This window comes from Rhinolophus hipposideros (genome assembly GCF_964194185.1).
Source record: "Rhinolophus hipposideros genome assembly, chromosome: 24".
Classification (NCBI taxonomy): Eukaryota; Metazoa; Chordata; class Mammalia; order Chiroptera; family Rhinolophidae; genus Rhinolophus; species Rhinolophus hipposideros.
Window position 1 is genome coordinate 19,147,889 of NC_138070.1, and position 18,940 is coordinate 19,166,828.

The 18,940-nt window shown below is 49.3% G+C and overlaps 1 protein-coding gene across 1 annotated transcript in view; it reads right to left on the reverse strand.

Moving 5' to 3' along the window:
• The window catches only part of SF3A1 (splicing factor 3a subunit 1), a 19,343-nt gene continuing 403 nt past the window's right edge, over positions 1-18,940 (reverse strand). The window contains exons 2-16 of the mRNA XM_081036833.1: positions 16,236-16,357; positions 12,165-12,372; positions 10,562-10,819; positions 8,054-8,128; positions 7,174-7,324; positions 6,658-6,851; positions 5,658-5,775; positions 5,197-5,382; positions 4,393-4,514; positions 4,054-4,299; positions 3,307-3,514; positions 2,636-2,790; positions 1,521-1,622; positions 1,358-1,429; positions 1-586 (exon numbers count right to left, since the gene is read on the reverse strand). Of these exons, the coding sequence (XP_080892959.1) occupies positions 485-586; positions 1,358-1,429; positions 1,521-1,622; positions 2,636-2,790; positions 3,307-3,514; positions 4,054-4,299; positions 4,393-4,514; positions 5,197-5,382; positions 5,658-5,775; positions 6,658-6,851; positions 7,174-7,324; positions 8,054-8,128; positions 10,562-10,819; positions 12,165-12,372; positions 16,236-16,357 (2,319 nt within the window). The 3' untranslated portion in view covers positions 1-484. The remainder of the gene's footprint in view (positions 587-1,357; positions 1,430-1,520; positions 1,623-2,635; positions 2,791-3,306; positions 3,515-4,053; positions 4,300-4,392; positions 4,515-5,196; positions 5,383-5,657; positions 5,776-6,657; positions 6,852-7,173; positions 7,325-8,053; positions 8,129-10,561; positions 10,820-12,164; positions 12,373-16,235; positions 16,358-18,940) is intronic.

The following is an 18,940-nucleotide window of genomic DNA, read 5'->3' on the forward strand; positions in this document are numbered from 1 at the left end:
TTTCACAAGAGAAGGGCCCAAGAGGTTTATTAGACAGCTCATAGCAAGACACACAATGATTAATGACGATAATAAGCATATTCCATCAGCCAAGTGCCACTTGGCACTGTGACACCATTCCACAGAACATCGTAGCATTTAAAAAAGCAAACTTCTAAAAATCTTATATACTAGGATGTATACTCTTAAACACGGTTCACATTAGGTTCCCATTTCCTAATGGGCTGCCTGAAGAAATGAATCCCCTCAAATCAAGACCAAAAAGGAATTCCAAAGACCACTGGGGAGGAGAGTGGCACACGAAACCCTCTCTTATCAATGTGGTAGGGGGTTGGGGGAGAAAACTGGCAGACAATTTGAATTTCCAAACTTAGTAAGAGGGAAACAAATGCACTAGACAGGGTCTCGTGGGTCTGGGGCAGAGGGTGGGCGACAGGAGAGGCAAAATGGTAGTGACTGGGACCTGACAGCAGGTTTCTCTCTTCTACTTCTTCCTCCCACCTCTCTCCTTGAGGGCCAGGTGGATGATGGCGCCATTGGCCATGTTGTAATAAGCCAGCGAGTTGGAATCCTTGATGAAGATGCCCTGGAAAACAGACAGTGTGCATTAGCACGGGGCAGTCTGGCCTGGAGCACATCGCTCAGTCTCCCAAATGGCAGTGTCCATTCACACTCTGAACTTAGCAAATATAGGGTCTTGAGGGAAGGTGGGGGGCAAGGGAGCGGTGCAGGCACAAGGCAGGGTTAAAAGTCTCTGGTTCCTCCCAGAATGCTTTTCCTTCTTCCTACAAAGCCATGCTCTTCCCTTTTGCTGACTCCCCAAATAGCTGGCCCTCACCAACCCCACGGAATTTTGACTCTCAAATCACAAGAACTTTAGAGATCAACTAGTCCAACAGAGCAGGAAACTGAGGCCCAGAGTAGGGATTTGTCAAAGTCCAAATGAGGGAGAACACAGCAGCTCCGTGCGACCTGGTGGCACCAAGCTGAGCTGGACTATTACTTCTGTGTCCATGCGCAAAGCCAGGCTACGTGAGACCACACTGGCTGGGTTGGCTCTACCTCTGGGCCAGAAAGCCACCAGAGCACTCCCAAGTCTTGTACCCGGATGTCTACACCAGTAGTTGAGGCAGAGCGTTTTTTCAAACCCCACACGAGATTGTACTGTGACCCTGTCAGAGCGTCACCCTGTCACATTAACCTGTCCTGGCACTCCCAGCCAGCGTCGTCACTTCTAGGATGGGCTCAGATGGCCTCACCCATGTGTCTCCCCACTCCTTTGGTTCCACATGGGATTTGGTTTCTAGGACAATACAGGAGTTGGGTCCCAAGAGGTAGGACCAGACACCCAACTCACCTCATACTGCAGCTTCTGCTTCCCTGCAGGCATGCCCGTGGCTTCGTGAATCTTCACCTTGATGACAGACACCTGTGGGACCAAGGGAAGGTCATGCACCCCCTTACTAAGATCAGCTGGAGGACGCTGCCCCAAGCCCTTGGGTCCCCTGCAGCAACCATACCTGGTCTGTGAGTGGCAGGGTGAAGACCAGCACCTGTCCGTTCAGTTTCCATTCGGTCTTATCCTGCATGTTGGGCACCTGGACTTTGATGGATACTGGACCCTGCAAATAGAAGGTGGTCATTGTGCCCGGCAGCCCTGAGCCAATCAGGAATGATGGTCTCCTATTCCTGGGCCAGTCTAGATCGTGTCACCTCTCCATCTGGGCTCCTGGACTCTGGCCCCTGGTTCACTACTAATGATGCCACTTATGACAGGGCACAAGTCACTGCTCTTTTCAAAATTGGTTTCTCTTCTTTAAAATGATCTCTACCCTGCTTCCTGGGCAATCTGGAGCTGAAGAAATGACATGGAAATGCTCTTCAAACCCCACAAAGTACCACCAGAAAAAAGAATATGAAGTGTGAGGTCAGAGGACCTGGGTTCCCAACTCAGCCACCCTGCTAACGAGATCTGCCTGAGCCTCCGCGCCCGGTATGTAAGGCTGTTGCTGACAACCACTGCACGGTAGTGTCGTGAGCACTAAAGGACAAGAGTCCATAAAACGTGTAACTCTACCTTGGCACTTAAGTACCCAAGAGATGGGAAACACTACCAGAAAGAAAGTAAAAGATCTGCTCAAATGTATCGGGAGAGGGGCTGCGGCTGTCTCTGCTTTCTCGCTGGAGCCTAGCAGCTTCCCGAGGGACCAGCAGTGCCAAGGTTCTGACCGCTCCTTGTTTCTGCTGCCCTAACAGGGTCCCCACAGCAGGCAGGCGTCCTAAGGGCTGCAAATGGAGCAGGCCATAAAGAAATGAAGAACTGCACCCAGGATTTTCTCTCGGGGCCAGGGCCCCTGTCACACCCGAGTCTTCCTTAATGTAGAGCTGTATCTCCCTGCTGACCTCTACAATTGTTCACACCAGGGGACCACAGATGGTATCTGTTCCTCTGACTGCTGACCCCACATACAGTGTGTGCTCAGAAGCGCTCACAGGCCGCCAATGGCTAACCTAGGTGCCAGAAGCCGAACTATAGGAGCAGAATAGGGTGGGCCTGGGAGTATGTCACTAGGGTGGGATTAGACGCCCCCAGCTAGACATTCCAGGCCACAGGCAGCCCTGTGGGATCATATACCTTGTTTCTGCGAAGGAATTCCTCCTCGGGCATGAGGCTGTCCTCTGTCTTCAGTTTCTTAGAGGCAGGTTCATCTTCCATGGGAGGCGGAGGGTGGACAGGGGGCATTGGGGCTGGAGCTGGGACGGGTGCTACAGGTGGAGCGGGCACAAAGGCTGCAAGGACAGGAACAAGCAGCTGTGTGAGTAGGGGGAAGGGGCCCAAGACTCAGGGCTGGTGAGAAGTGAGAGGAGAGGCTGCAAAGGTTTCCTCTTTCTTCCAGTCAGAGGTGTGAAGGGCTACTGCTTGCTGAGTCTGGCAGCCAGCTGGTTGCCTGGCAAGGGGACTTGGGAGGCTGCCCATTGGGCAGCAGGGGACTGGAGGAAGGGCAGGACTGATGGACGGGGTGGGTGCCTACCGGCAGCAGGCACTGTCAGCCCTGCACCTGTCTAGGGTCAGACCCATCCCTCTGGGTACACAAAGCCCAGCTCTGCCACTTCAGCCTATGTGCCCCAAGAACTGTGGCTCCCCAGCTCCCAGCTCAGGGATCTCTCACATGGGGAAGCCATGGCTCTCCTCCGGGCTAAACCCCCAGCTAAAACAGCTGGCACTATCATCAGCCACTGCTCTGCTCACAGTGCTTGGCCTGCAGTCCTGAGTCAATGGCCTGGAAAGCGATCCGAGACACTGACCTGTTGGCACAATCATGGGGGGTGGGCGGGGTGCCATGATAGGAGGGGCCGAGGGAGGCATGGGCACCACGTTGATCCTGGGCGCATGGATGATGGGCGGCATGGGAGCAATCACCGAGCCTGGGGGTAGCCGGACTACGGATGCCATCGGGGGCCGGGGCATGACGGGTACTGCAGACACAACTGTGGTCCGGACGGGAGGTGGCATCTGTGGGGGAGAAGGGACTCGTACATCACAGGAAACCAAGGCTGGACTCCCAGAGTCCACACAGCTGGCAACTGGTCACCTGCAGCCTTGAGGGCTGGGGCTGGACAGCTGACTCGGCACCCTGGGGCTAAGAGATTACAGCCTCACCTCAGGCTCTGACAGGAACTATGCCAAGGCCCAGGGCAACACTCCTTCCACTTGGGACTCAACCAGCCGCTCGAGGCAGACTCTGAGAGAGCACTAAACAGGCTGACCTCGACTTAGCCTCCTGGAGATGAGCCAGCAGTCCTCGAACACCCATAAGTCCTGCAGCCCTTTTCTGCCCCCAGCCTGTTTCTCACATCTGCTTCTTGCCTCCCTCCTGTTCCAATCCTCCCACAGATAAGGTCAGGCTAGAGGTTCTCAATTCCAATGAGAGGTCCTTTCTCTCTATCTGACCCACTAGGCGCTTGGGCCCCACAGCTGCCCTTTTCAGCCAATAGTGTCCAACCCAAAAACCCAGCTCTAAAAGATCAGTGACAAGGTGGCTGCTGGCTTACTGCGGGTGGCCGGGGCACCGAGGTGATGGGTGGGGCAGAACTGGGGATATTGGTGGCTGAAGACGGAGGTGGTGGCTGCTGGGGGATTTCATTGGGCTTGCTGGGGCCAATCTTCTCTTTGGTATCATCTTCTGGCACCAGGCCCTTAGCCTTGTGAATAGCCTCAATCTGCTCCTGGAGGGTGATATTGGCCTGGGCAGCCTGCTGGGTCCGGGCCATGCTGCCGGAGTGGCCATCCCAGGTCACCTGCAAGGGAAAGCAAAGCCACAGCTTGTAAGAACTGAGTCCAATGTGGGAGTCTGAGGGCGAGGAAGGCAGTAGGAACCATCTGAATTGTACCTTTTCCTCTGGTTTCTGGATCTCTTCCTCACCAATCTTCTTACCAATGGCCGTTTCCTCTACACCAAAGATGTCGGTACGCCGCTCGGCCAACTGTTTCAAGCTGCTCTCGATATCCAGACCTGGAGAGTCACAGAATGGAGATGGGACAAAGGGAAACTAAACCAGGTGCCCTTCTGACAAGGCAGCAGCTCTCCTGGTGCAGGGTGGAGACTGGTCCTATGGGACGAGGCTGACTCTGGGTCCTAACCCAGCACGCCTGTCCTCTGAGCCTGGGAAGGCTGCCCAGTCAGCACTAAATAAAGCTGTAACCAGAACTTGTCCAACTCCTTGACTTATGCAAGAAAATGAGAAGACGGGGTTACACAAGTAGCAGAGTCAGGACTAAAAGCCTGGTCTCCTACTTTGGGGGCAGTTTCCTTCTTAGCTGCTTCGTACACAGCAGTCAAGGGACACTATGTCTCATTTCCAGGTGCTCAGGGTACTCCATCATCAGAGCCTTCATTCTAAGACACCCCCAAGAAAGAGCACCCTTCATAGCTATAGTCAAATCTTGCTCTGGGATGTCAATGGGCATATGCCATCCACATTAGGTGCCTGACTTTGGAGGATTCCTATGGAGAGTTATTCTGGAAAACTGGGAGTTCTTTTGTAGCATCACAGGCTGCTTCTATCCTTTTTACTTCAATTGTTGCTTTTTATGTTTGCTTAAAACAAGCTGTTTAAGAGATTCCCAGGGATCAAAATGAGTCAGGGTTGAATCAGAAAAGGGGTGTGGTCTGGGTGGGGGAACCCCCACCTCACCTGGAGCATACACCTCATCGTCGCTCTGCTTCTCACGGATGGAGCGATCGCGCTGCTCCAGCCAGCGGGGGTCAAGAAGCCCGATGCGCATGTGTTCCTGCATTTTACTGGCAGGGATCTTCTCCCCCGTGATGGGGGACACGAGGTATTCATCTGGAGCAGGGGCTGGAGGCAGGGGCTTGGAAGCTAAAAGGGAACAGAGGTGCTTGAGTGAGAATACTGGATGGCCGCCTGGGTTAAGAGGGTGCTGTTTCATTCATGCATCATTCACTCAGGACACATCCACTCAGTGCCACATGGTACTGGAGCAATGCAAGTCGCCAGAGCACTAGAGATAACTAAGCCCTGTTCCCCACCACGAGGCCTAGGACAGAGGGGCTACCAATGTCTCTACAAGCCACCTATGTAGAAACAAGCCATCCTAGAAACAGAACACACACGGACAGGAAAGCAGGCCCTACCCTTGGGATCATAGTCCTTCCGGACAATGACCTGGTCTGGAGTCGGGGGCAGAGGAGGTGGCATGGGTGTCTCTGGTGGTGGGGGCACTTTCTGCCCTTCGTCTTCATCATCTGAACCCTGAAAAACAAAGCAGTGGTAGGACTCAAGAGAGGGACCGAGAAGCTACCTCTCTGCAGCTAAGGCCTGGTGGCTCTCAGGGTGGCAAGGAGCCTAGGCCCCTGCCAGCCAGCACCCATGTGCTAAGCCTCCCCAGGCAGCTGAGGCCAGCCGGCAGGCAGCCAAGCTGCTTCCTCACAGCATGAATGGGAGCGCTGGGGGCCGTGGCGCTAACACTCCGCCCAGGCATTTCCAGCAGCTGGCACCAGACAGTCCCAGGAGGCTAAGGGCACTTAACATGCCGGGGAGGGTGCGGGGGGGCAAGTCAGCACTCAATGGTAGCTGCTCATGAAGCAATGCTGGGAGGGAAAGAAAAAGTCAATTCCCACAGACACAGGGGCCTTTCTTCTCAGGCTGCACACAAATTCTTTCCGAGGGGAGGAGGGCAGCTTGGCACCAGAGCCTCTATGCCTGCTTGGAAGGCCTGGTTCAAAGCGGGTAGAGGTGGCCGAAAGAAAGCACGGGCTACAATTAGAAAAGCACTGGGAACTGCTGATCATTTGGCGTAAGCTCAAACGCATCAAAGCTCATGGTGTAGAGTGTTCCCTGAGAGCTGGCATGGGGCTGGCGGGGAGCAGGGCCTCTGGGCGAAGGGGGAAGGTCACAGAACAGGACCTGCACAGCCTTCAGATCCTTGCCTGTGAATGAACCTTTGTTGCCCAAGCTGGAAAGAGGCTCTGTGCTGTCTGGGCTTGGGTAGCTGCTCCGCCAGGATGCCTTATTCAGGACCCACTCCTCCATTCATGGTTCACCAGGGAGCCGGACCTGACTGTGGTGGCGAGCACCCCCGCCCCTTGGGCTCCAGGGGCAAAGGTCATCCTGCAGGCCTTCCCAGGGGCATACCTCATCCATGTCTTGCACTTGGGTATCCTGGTCCAGCTGGGAAGGAGGCTCCTCTGTCTTCTCCTGCTTCTCGTCTTCTTCATCAGACTCGACCTCCATCTCTACCTCCTCACTCTCTCCAAACTTCTCATAACGCTCCTGAATGAGGATTCTGGCGCCCAGCTCCTCCGGAGTGGTGGGGGGAGGGAAGTTCCCTGGGAGAGGATGAGCCAGAGTCAAAGGGTGGCCTCCACAGGTGTCCCTTATCAAAAGCCCATCTACCTGCTCTCTCCTCCCTGAGCTCTCCAAGGCTGTCTGATTTCTCTATCGCCAGAGGCCTACCCAGACACTGATACAGTATTTGTTGAATTAGTTTAACTGGGGCAATGTGGCAGAAGCGAAGTCTTCTGGGAGCAGAGATGAAACAGATACTAGTAAAGCCCCCGTGAGGGAGTCTGCTGCTCTCTGGGAACAGCTGCATGAGCGCTCCCGGGATGGCTCTGAATCCTGGCTCCCCATCTGGAGTCACAGACCTACCTTGCTCATTGGGTTGGAAGTCCACCGTTTCTACCACCACAAAATCATGCCAGTCGATCTGCGCATAGGCCACCCGCTCCTTCTCCTTCTCCTCCTCTTCCTTCTTCCTCTCACGCTCCTGGAACTTGGCCCACTCTACTCGGTAACACACCTGAATTGATGGGAAACAACAGGGTGCTGAGCTGAATTAGGGTCTGCTTTCGACGAGGGTGTCACCTCTAGGGCCTTCACCAAAGCCAACGTCTCCTTCAGAACAGGAGGCTGCTCTGCCCACAAGGGGAACAGCGTGCAGCAAACTATGGTATTTATATCTGGTTTCAGCCAGGCCTAGAGTTTGCACAGAATGAAAATTCTAAATGCCACAGAAACCTTCTGTCTGGACCCCAAGGGTAACCAGACCCTTGGTTTTCTCAGTTTTCTGCTTGAGTTAACGAGGGGCTCTGTGTTCAGAGAGTAGCTGACTCCCTCACAAGAAGTCTGCATGACCACCCAGTGCCCAGAGAGAAGCAGCAGCCTGAGAGCCTGAGAAACAAAAGACTTCATGTGGCCACCCAAAACAGCCAGCACCAATATACCTTCTTCCCCTTGACTCTGACAACCTGGGGCTTCATAAGTCATCTGTCACCTGATACCTGTTTAGGAGTGGGCTTCTACTGAGAGTAAAAACAGGGAAACCTAGTAAAGCCAAAGGCAAAGACGAAAATTGGGGAACACAGAATCTAGGTTCCTTTGGGCTTTGTAGCCACAAGGCCTTTCTTCCCACCACTCCTGTGCCTGAACAGAAGGTACTACCTCAGAGACTACTTCCCAACGCGAAAGAGAATCCATACAATATAACTTGCCCCATCAGTAACTGTTTGTAGTAAGAACTTGAACATACCTGGTCTAAAACCTCTCGGGGGTTCTCGGCCTCTTTCTTGAGCTTTGTAAATAAGCCTTTGGGCGGAATCAAGATCTGAAACACAGAAGAATTATTAAAGCAACTGTCAGTACAGACAACGTGGGACAAAGAGGTAGCCTTCCTGAATCCATGGAAAGGCACAAAGAGTGGGATTTTGGGTCCCAATTCCAGCTACACTTGGCTGTGTGACTTTGGATGAGTTGTTTAACCTCTGTAATTTTGTTTCCATCTATAAAATGGTGACACCACCACTTAAAAGTTGGCGCCATCAACTAAAAAGATTGCTGCAAGGAATAGCAGGAAGTTATGCAGAACCACGGGCAGACTACCCAGCACTTGGTCAGTATGCGATGGCTGCTTTTAGGGGATGGATCTGCTCCGATCCTTTTGCACATGCTACCAGGCCTCCCGACTATCCTATTTAAGACTGCAGCCAGGGAGCATTGGAGATCTTGCTACCTGGCATATGTTGTCAGTTTGACTCAAACTCTTATAAAAATGTTCTAGAACAAAGACTGACCTCACTTCTCTCCTTTCCATCTCCTCCTTTCTTTAACTCCATAATATTTATCACCACCTGACATATACTGAGATTGCATTTGTTTGTCATCCTCTCAAGAGGCCAAAAACTCCACGAAGACAGGGATTTGTCTTTTTTTTTTTTTGCACTGTATTCCAGCACCTGGAATAGTGTCTGACACTCAATGTATATTTGCTGAAAGAACGAATGCTGGCTTTGTTCAAAACAGCCAATCACTGCAACTGTCCCCCAGTATCTATTGTCACGAGCAAAGAGGCCCAGTGCCACCACATCCTCCCTGTACCTCTATCCCTGGAATCCATCTGCTCCTTGAGTTGCCATGGCTAGAGACAGACACCAGCGCCCTCAAGTTAGAGTACTAAATATCAACACCCAAATTCTGAGGGGGAGGACCAGGCAAGTAACAGAACAAAAGGAAACCTGGGCACCTTTAACCACAGAAGCAGTCCACTGGAAGAAATTAACCCAGGGCTCACTTAAAATTGATACTGTGTACTTACAGTAACCCTTTGGCCTTGGGCCTTCAATGATTATTATTTCAGCTACAGGCTTCTGCTGAATTTGGTCATTTTTTAAACATACATTTTTTAAAAAATTTATTGGGGTGACATATGTTAGTAAAATTACATAGATTTCAGGTGTACAATTCTGTATTACATCATCTATAAATCCCATTGTGTGTTCACCACCCAGAGTCAGTTCTCCTTCCATCACCATATATTTGATCCCCCTACCCTCATCTCCCACCCCCCTTACCCTCTGGTAACCACTGAACTATTGTCTGTAAACACACGTATTTTTATAATTCTTTCTACTTATATACTTATGAGTCCTTTTAAGTCAGAACCCCCCCCCTTTTTTAAGGAGGGCGCAGCTCACAGTGGCCCATGCGGGTATCGAACCGGCAACCTTGATATTAGCACCACGCTCTAACCAAATGAGCTAACCGGCCACCCCTCAAGTCAGAACTTTAACATACTGTTTCTACATATCAAGAACAGATGTGTAGATCATGCCACTAAGAGGAAGACAATCTCCACGACATGTGTAGCAAGAAAAACGTACCACAGGCAAATCTATATGTAAGCTTTGCAATGGGTTAATGATCGGATTATTTTAAACGCCAGTGATGACTTGCTCAGATTCTTGATTGCAATGATGCAGTATAACTAAGACCCTAGGGTCTGACGTAAAAATGCCAGAGCTGAAGTCCCAGCTCTTCAACCCCATGGCTGTGTGACCCTGGCCAAGTTAACTTCTCTGTGCCTCAGTTTCCTCTTCTGTAAAGTGAGTATAACACTGGCTACCTTGTAGGTCATCAGGGGTTAAATGAGATGACACTGCACATGTAAGGACTCAAATACTAACTATATTTACGTTTAGTTGTTTCCCTATGCCTCTTTAAATGATATTTCTAATTCAAGTCATTTTTTAGAGTGAAAGACATAGGTTTTAGAGTCAACTGTTGGATTAAACCTCATTGTAGACACTTACTTACTGAGAAACCATGAGTGACTTCCCCTCTCTGAGCCTGTTTCTGCTTTTGAAAAAGGAAGGGAAAATGCTTACCTCATGGATTCTTATGAGGATTAAATAAGGTAATAAACCCTTACTAAGGACTTGTTTCTTTCTCAGGCCCTGTGCCAGGCACCTGAAAATTCAAAGGTACTTAAAAGCAGCTAGCACCACTTGGCCTAGTCACACAGCAGGCACTCACCTGATGACAGTTACCAAGCATGTGTTTCATTTCGCTTTAGAGATACTGCATGTAAGAGGAAAAACTAAATAGAAATCAAAATTTCACAATGACCTGGAGTTTTTAACATCCACCCAGGCGACCCACAAAGGAGCACTGTCCCCACAGACAGGAAGTGGATAGAGTCCACTTATGGTAAATGCCCTGCTTCCCTGGGCCCAGCATCTGGCCCCGCCCTGCCCAGGGATACCTTGGTATACTGTTCCACCAGCTTTGTGAAGTAGTTGAAGAGGCTGTGCTGCGGGCGGAGGAAGTCGAACTGGTAGTTGCGCTGCTCTTTTTGCATCAGCTGGGTCAGAAACTGGCGCCCATTCCTGGCCACAAACTGAGCCGTCAGCTTCACCACGTCCAGGTCGAAGGCTGAGATGGACGGGGGGTCCGCAATGAACTCAAACTCGGGAGGGGGCTCTTTGGGCACGATGGTCTCTTGGATCACCTGGGCTTGGACCTAAGATGCAGAGGGAGTGTGAGGCAAGAGGCACAGGGGTGAACTGGCTCCAGAGAGGGGGCTCTACAATGATGTGCACACCACTGGCACATGGTGTGAGACAATCCTAACTCACAAAAGCACCAATTTCTTGGCCAACTGTAGCCTCAACAACCTGAATGGCTTTTAGTGAGACCCGTGACCCTCAGTACCTCTGCTGCTGCCCTGAAATTGAAAGCCAAAACTGGGTGGCAGAAGATCCGACAAGGACATGGCTCATAAATGCCAAGCGAGGCAGACAGAGGACGCAGTAGGTCCTACCTATGTGCAGAGGACCCCACAGGACAAAGGATTTCCATCCACGTTTGCTACCTCATCTGGCTTCCACATGAACCATGAGGACAGAGAACAGGTACCGTGAATCCTTTTTGTAGATGAGGAAACTGAGGTAGCCTGTGGCTCTAAGACTAGTAAAGTGCAATACAAGGTCTCACAACCTACTTCAACCTTTACTTCCCACTGTAAAACAAGGAACATCCTTGGCCCTTTGCACCTTTTTGCCTTTTGAGCCTCTTCAGCCCATTCCCAACTCTTTTGGAAGGCGCTATCCCTTTCAGTAATGGCCCTTGAGCCACTGCTTCCTGCTTGGGACCACTCCTATTTCTTTGATCTCTTCTAATAAACTGATTTTTCACTAAAAAAAAAAAACAACAAAAAAACAAAAGAAAAGGAATAGCCTTTGCCACCATGGTTCAGGAGTGGGACAAAGAGAAGGGACAACTCCAGGTCTACCAAGGAGGCAAAATGTGCCAGCCCTTCCTGTCCTCATTAGTAACTGTAATCGTCCCTACTGCTGGGCCTAGTGTTGAAGGGGGTACTAGCGAAGGCCAGACAGAGAGGCCCTGGGAAGGTGACACACACGAGAGGATGGCACAAGAAGGGGCCCATAAGCCACATCGCAGCACTGCCCTCATGCCACGGTCAAGGCAAAGACAAGTGGCTGAGTGCATGGACGTTATAGAGTCCTGACTCTGTGGCCTTGGGTAATTCACACTCCCCCACGCCTCAGATTCCTCATCTGTAAAATGGTCCCTTTGCTGGCCTCCTCATGCAGTCCCTGTGAGGTGCCAATGAGACAAGGCCCCTAGAGCAGAGCAAGAGCTTGACAAGCAGCGCTCAGGAAATGCCAACTGTCAGCAGGACTTTGCTGTCTGAGCCTCAGCATCTGCCTGTGTAAGAGGAGGATAAAAAGCTCACGCCTCTCCCTGGGTGGCTGTGCGGTTTGGACAGCAGAGTTCATGGTCCTCCCCTCCCTGTCCGGGTCCCTCTCAGCCCTGGGGAAGTGAGGGCAGGGGCTGGCTCCAACCTTCTGGGGCAGCTGCTGCTGGGTGGCCTGCTGCTGCTGCTGCATGACCTTGGGGATGGCGGCCGAGGGCTCCTGAGCCTTCCCCTCCTTGAACTCGCTGACCTTGTGGCGGTAGTAAGCATGGTAAGGATCATTGGGGTTCAGAAAGTTGAACTTGGGGTTGTTGATCTCGTTCTGTCGTATCCTAGCTTCAAATTCAGGTCCATTTCTAGAAGGAGAGAAAAAGATTCACCACCACAACCCTTGCAACGGCTGAGACCCAGAATGCCACCCGTTCGAGCCCTCTTCTTGCCCCCACATATCACTCAAACTCGCCAATCTCTCAGCAGAGCAGAGGTCCTCCTCGCAACCCCTGTGGCCAGGCGGCGGCCTCCTGCCTCCTTCAGCCTGGCCCCTCCTCTCCCACAGGGTCTCCCCGACCTTCACTGTCCTGCAGTTCCTCAGCCAATCTGGCCATTTCCAAAAACCATCTGGACTATTGCTTTTTTCTTTTTATGAGATGTATTTACTTCTTAAAAAAATGTACTTACAAAGGAAGGTATATATTACTACTTCAAGTAAAAGTCAGCAGGGCTTTACTAACAAAAGGCAGCCCTAAAATTAAATACAATGAAAACAACGTAATATTGTTAAAAGTTTAGCTTGAAGTTCACTGTACCTAAGACCAGTTCTCATAGTTAAAAAGGGGGATTACTGAGAGCTGGAGAGGTGTTACAGACATACTAGCACCAAACTGAGACTTTGTCCTTTGGGTAACGAAAAGGATTGGAAAAAACATGAAAATGTAGACAATGAGATTTAATGCCTGTCCAAGTGCTGCCTAAAATCACCTAACTTACTATGGCTGAGTCCCACACAGGAAACACTGCTCAAGGACCTGGACTTGTGGTGCTGTGTAAGGCACATTCAGACAACAGGGGAGCAGTAAAATCGGCAAGGAGGTCTCCCTTGTCTCTCGGAACCTGGGACAGTTTCCCATAGAAACCCCACGTGCCCAGTTCACATGCCTTTAAAACCTCAGAATGAAAAAAAAAGTTTCTCTCATAAGGTTTAGGGAACCCGATTTTTTAAGAGTCCCAATGGTAAAATTTCAAGGAGTCACATATATAACCTGTGTTAGTCAGAAAGTGCACTAAACTTAATGACAGAAGATACGGACATGTTCAAGTCTTGGGTTCACTATCTACTCACCAAGTTACCGAATTTCACTGTGACTCGGTTTCCCATGTGTAAAATGTGCTAACACCACCATCTCTCTCTACCTTGAAGTACTGAGAAGATCAAATTAGTTAAGGAGATGCCAAAGTCTTTTTGATTCTTACAGTGGCCTGCAAAAGTGAGGGCTGCCACTCCTATAAAATTAGAAGGGGCCGTTTCATAAACATTAGAGATGATCTGGGTATTAGGAGATGACTGCGGACCTTCCAGCGCTCCTCCAGTCAGAGTCCAGCACTCAGAGGCGCCCCAAACACACCAAGGGACAGCTCCAGGGGCTGGCGGGCAGCAAGGCTGCTCCACTCTCTCTAGACTTTCACCACCTGGCCCTGTCAGTTGAAGAGAGAGTGGGAGACAGGGGCAGGCAATGCTGTGGCCCAGATTAACCACTGTAACAACCTGGGCCATCATGGTGGGTCATCAACACCCAAGCTAGCTACTCCGCAAATTCTGGTCACACTCTGTCATGTGACTAACACCATAAGGTCTCAATGTGACAATGCCTTAGAATTGGAACCTCACGCTTGGGGAAGAAGCATTCGTCCCCCTTCTTAAACAATGCAAACCACACACAAGGAGGAGAGTGAATGCACAGTTAAATACTGCTAAATTCGGCCACCATACCCAGCAAATGCCCAGGGGAAAGGGTTGCTAGAAAGCGGGGCTCTGGTTGTCTTCTCTATCATCGCTGCCTAAGCCATAACCTCACCACAGCTGGGAACAATCTGAGAAATTAAAACAACAAGAAGGCAGCCATATTCATTCCCAGCTCTTCTGTTGCTTTAAATTAGTTTAAAGTTAATTTTAGAATTGTATTCTCTAACACAAGGCATAGATCTCAACAGGAAAAGACCAGACTCTGACTCAACCCAGCTGGTGGGACTTTTAAGGGTAATTTCCACTTCAGTTTCTTGACAGGAAAATGCAGTGAAAGGAAAACCTAACCTACAGAGAAAAAAACTTCTTTTGGAAAACCATACTCGGTGATTTTTACTGTATGCTCCATTAATGTGTAAACCCAGCAGAAATGAAGCACAGGGTCCTGCACGTTTGTTTTATCCCAGAGTGAGATGCTGATCTGTCCCTTTATTGCAACGTAAACAAAAGCAAGTTCACAGATTTTAGAAACGCCTACAAGGCAATCATCATCGCCAAAAACAGATCTCAAGATGTGGATGTATAGATTTATTTTTAAGGGAACTTGGATAAACTCCTATTGCTGTGGCAGCAGAGGTTGGCACAAAATTATTGGAAAGCTACTTGGCAAAATGTTTAAGAAATCTTTGAAAACGCTCTGTCAGCCAATAATGTGCCACAAAAAATTTTCTTCTAAAGAAACAATCTAAAAGGGAAAGCAACTGCTCAGAAATTTCCCCACAGCATCATTTGCCAAACTGAAATGCTAGAAACCTCAATGAAAAGATAGAGGAGATGGCCCAAGTTAATGCCCATCGCCTCAATATGGTACAGCCTCTCCAGGGAGGACAGTACAGCATTAGACGACACAGAAACACGGGAACATGCTTACAACACAGCGCAAAAGGGAAAAGCAGGATGTGAAAGTATCTCTGCTAGGATGACAAGGACTTAAAAAAGGATGCCGAGGGCCAGAAGGAAACAGGAAAAAGTGAAAACAGCCGGCCAAAACTATTCCGGTAATGAGATCGTGGGGATTCTTCCTCCAACACCCTTTTCCTATTTATTCTGTTTTTAAAATATCAGGGGAAAAGGAGAAGTGTGAACGTTGCTATGAGACATTAAGCATTTAATACAACACCTGCTGCCCTAAATCTGACATGGGCTGGTTCTGTTCAAGCAAGCGCAGAACAGTTTTAACCCAACACCCAGGTTAATCAAAGCCCTTGAAATGTGATGAGATGAATCTGCCTGGTACCTGACACAGTGAGGGACATCAACCAGAGGAATCTCTTTCTGTTTCATTTTATTAGGTTGGGAAAGGCAGGAGCCATCTATTAAATAACATGATGATGGGGATGCTGCCTCAGGGGTCAAGGCGTGGCCCCCTGGAGAGCAAATGCTCCCTGAGAGCAGCAGTCTGCTTCCACGCAAGGAGCTGTCCAGTTCATCAAGAGAACCCAGAAATCCAGACGTATTGCACAATCTCCTCATTTTGAAAAAGCAGGAAATGAATTTTAAAAAAAATATTGCGAGTACAAAAAAATATGTGTAGGTTGGATGTAGCCTTCTGGCTGCCAAAGAAATAAATATCCTAAACGGGGGGATGTGATGTGCTGACCCTAGGAGTCAAGTGGCCATCAAGAAGATTCCCTCTGAGGACATCTGAGTGAGTGTAAGTTTGATGGGGAGGGACAAGGGGAACTCGGACTGATTTCCACACCATTTGAGAAGACAGCCAACACCTGAATAATATACCTGAATTATGTTCAGTCCCATTACCTCACTCCTGCCTCACTATCACCCAGAGGTGGTATTTTGTTCCCTTTCACACATGGGTCATTCGAGGCTCTGAGGAACAGTCCTTGTACAATGAGAATGATCAACTTTCTTTTTTGTCTTCCTCAGGCTGGCGGTTCAGAAATAGATACACGTACTATCCATGACAAAGCAGCTTTCCAGGCATTTCCTCCGGCCCATTTCGGAAGCACAGGTTCCTGGTGACTCTGGGTGTGACTCACAATGTGCCACTGCTGCACTGTGTTAGAGATGTCAGGCCTGCCAGCTGCCTACCTCAGCTCCATGTTGGGGTTTTGCATGAACTAATGGGCCTATGACAACAATGGCTCTCTAAAAACCTAGTGTTGCCCTATACGAATTCAGGAGCTCTTGGTGCTAAACTCCATGTGTGAGCCACATGAGCAGAAGTAGCTATGTTACCTGGCCACAAAGCTAGCAGTCTTGTCAACGATATTCCTGACTTCTGGAGGAGGGTAAATAATCCCCACCACTGGCTTGGAAGGGGTAGAATCCTCCTTTGAAGATGCTTCTTCCTCTGTGGGCTGTGAAAAACAAAAAAGGAAATGAGGTCTCAAAGTTCATGATTTGAGGCTGGACCACCCCCTCCCTTCTCCTTCCCCCCAGGTTAAACCCTTCTAGCATATTGCTGAGCATTAGACCTTCTCCTGCAGACTTCCTTCGGGTTAGAACCCTCTTCTTCAGAAGAGTGGTTCTCTTAACTGCATTGTGCTTACATGGGACGCTCCTGGGGAACTAGTAATAAAAAGCCGGTTCCCTGACTCCCCTAGTTAGATCATCTCAGTACTGGGAACACCGGGAATCTGTATTTTTAGCAAGTGCCCAGGTGATTCAGGCGCAGAGGGCTCTGACCACATTCTGAGAAACCATGTTCCAGAATCTAGAAAGCCCCACACCAAGGGACAGCTATACAGCGATTGTTTGCCCAATGAAGAAACAGGACACTCCTTGCTGGCTGCTCCTTCTGCACTGAATGCCCTCTCTTCTGTATCCACCCATAGTCTCCACCACTCAATGCTCAAATGTTTTGTGAAACTCCACTGGAATACTCAACGTTCATTATCAATACATTCCAATATTCTTTCCTCACCAGTCTTCCTTTAGTAAACAAAGTGTCAAGTCTCTCAGAAAAATAGTTTCTCCCCTGACCTCATGTTCCTTTCTGCTGTGGCCTTCTCCCCCCTTTCCTCCTTTTCCCTCCCTTCCTCGGCTAGCTAAACATCCTGAGTTTTCTCAGCCTTACTGTTCCCACTTCCTCACCTCCCATTTGGTCCCCATCCATTTTAAATGCTCTTGCCAAAATCAAAAGCAACTACCTACATACAGCTCACTAAGCATTTACGCGACCATGTGATCAATGACCACTATCCTCAGGCCAGAACTTACAACCACATCCTCCGTTTCCCCTACCACCTCTAAGCTGAACAATCCCGCCCAAATGAATGTCCCAAATCACTTTGTGTGCTACAGCTTTAGATCCAGTTGGCTCCTAGGTACTTTCAACTCTATCCTCCTTCCTCATGAATGGGCAAGCAGGCACCTGGTCAATCAGGCCAGAAACTTGGGCCTCCTACCCCTTCTTCAACCTCCACATTCAGTGATAGTAACATTTATCGAGCACAGTAGGTGCCATATACTTTTCTAAGCACTTTAACTATATTAACTCTTATAACCCTTATGAGAACCCTATGAGGTAAATACTTTATCTCCATTTTACAGATGACAAAACTGAGGAATGGAGAGCTTAACTGGCCCAAACGGCAGCAGAACCAGATTTCCAACATACCACTTCGGCTGGAGAGCCTGTATTCCCAGCCGAGGGGAGTGACATGAGCTTCCCAGACCCTCTGCTCACCCCCAATATAGCCAGGCCCTCAGCATTTTTTAAATAAAATGACAAATCCTCCATCCTTCTTGCGAAGTTCTTCGTATCACTGCTTATATACCTGAATTTCTGAAACACGAATGTGTCATTATCCTGCTTAAAATCCTTTTCGACCCATTGTCTACTTGTTCAAATCCTCAGACCCGCATCTCCTGCCACCACTTCCCCAACGCTGTGCTTCAACCACACTTATTTACCTTTCACCAGAGGCACCATCTGATTCCTATCTTGCTGTCTTTGCACTTACTGGTGTTACTTTATTTTTCCCCAGCGACTGGGAAAAATGCCAGGACACACAGATGCCTAAGTATCTGTGGAAAGGGTATGGACCTGTCAAATATATGGTGATGGAAGGCGAACTGACTCTGGGTGGTGAACACACAATGTGATACAGAGATGATGTATTACAGAATTTTACACTGGAAACCTATGTAACTTTACTAACCGTCGTCACCCCAAGAAACTTCAATTAAAAAAAAAATTAAATGTGAAAAAAAAAGGGGTGTGGACCTCTTCTGTCATGTTCCCCACGGTAGCCTGAACCCAAAGCAGTGGTCAGCATACAATATGTGCTCAATAAATGTTTGCTGAATGAATACCTAATGCCATTTCCCTTCTCCAATCACCTACGCGCTGAACTCTTATTCATCCTTCTAAAAGCAATTTACCGCTCACTCCTGTGGGCTTCACCTACTTTAATCTCCCCTCCACCCCATCAAAGCAATGGTGATTAGATTACTGTCTCTTTTGTACCTGAAATTTGTTATAGGGCAAATCACAACATAATGCAATTGTTTATGTACGTCTTTCTTCCTTGGCTAATTGAGATCTTTTTTTTTAGTTCCACTCTGTTATTTACAGTGATGGGGCAACAACCGTTTGTTGAGTAATTAAGTACATCTGTATCCCCACTAGCCTGTGAGCTGCCTAAGGGAGGAGTTGTGCCTCATTCATTCCAGTAACTTGGCAGCCTGCACGGTGTCTGGTTTGGGCTAAGCACCGAGGAGATGCTGAGAATTAACATTCAAAGCTGTACCCTGCAGGCTGGGAAATCGGGGATAACGGGACAAAGGCTGGGAGCCGGTGGGTCCAACTGCCACAGAAAACCGGTGGATGGGCTGGAACAATGTTTCTCAAATTGTAACCAATCGCCTTGGGATCTTGTTAAAATGAAGATTCCTATTAAAAGACCTGGGGTGGAGACTCCGCATTTCTAATAAAC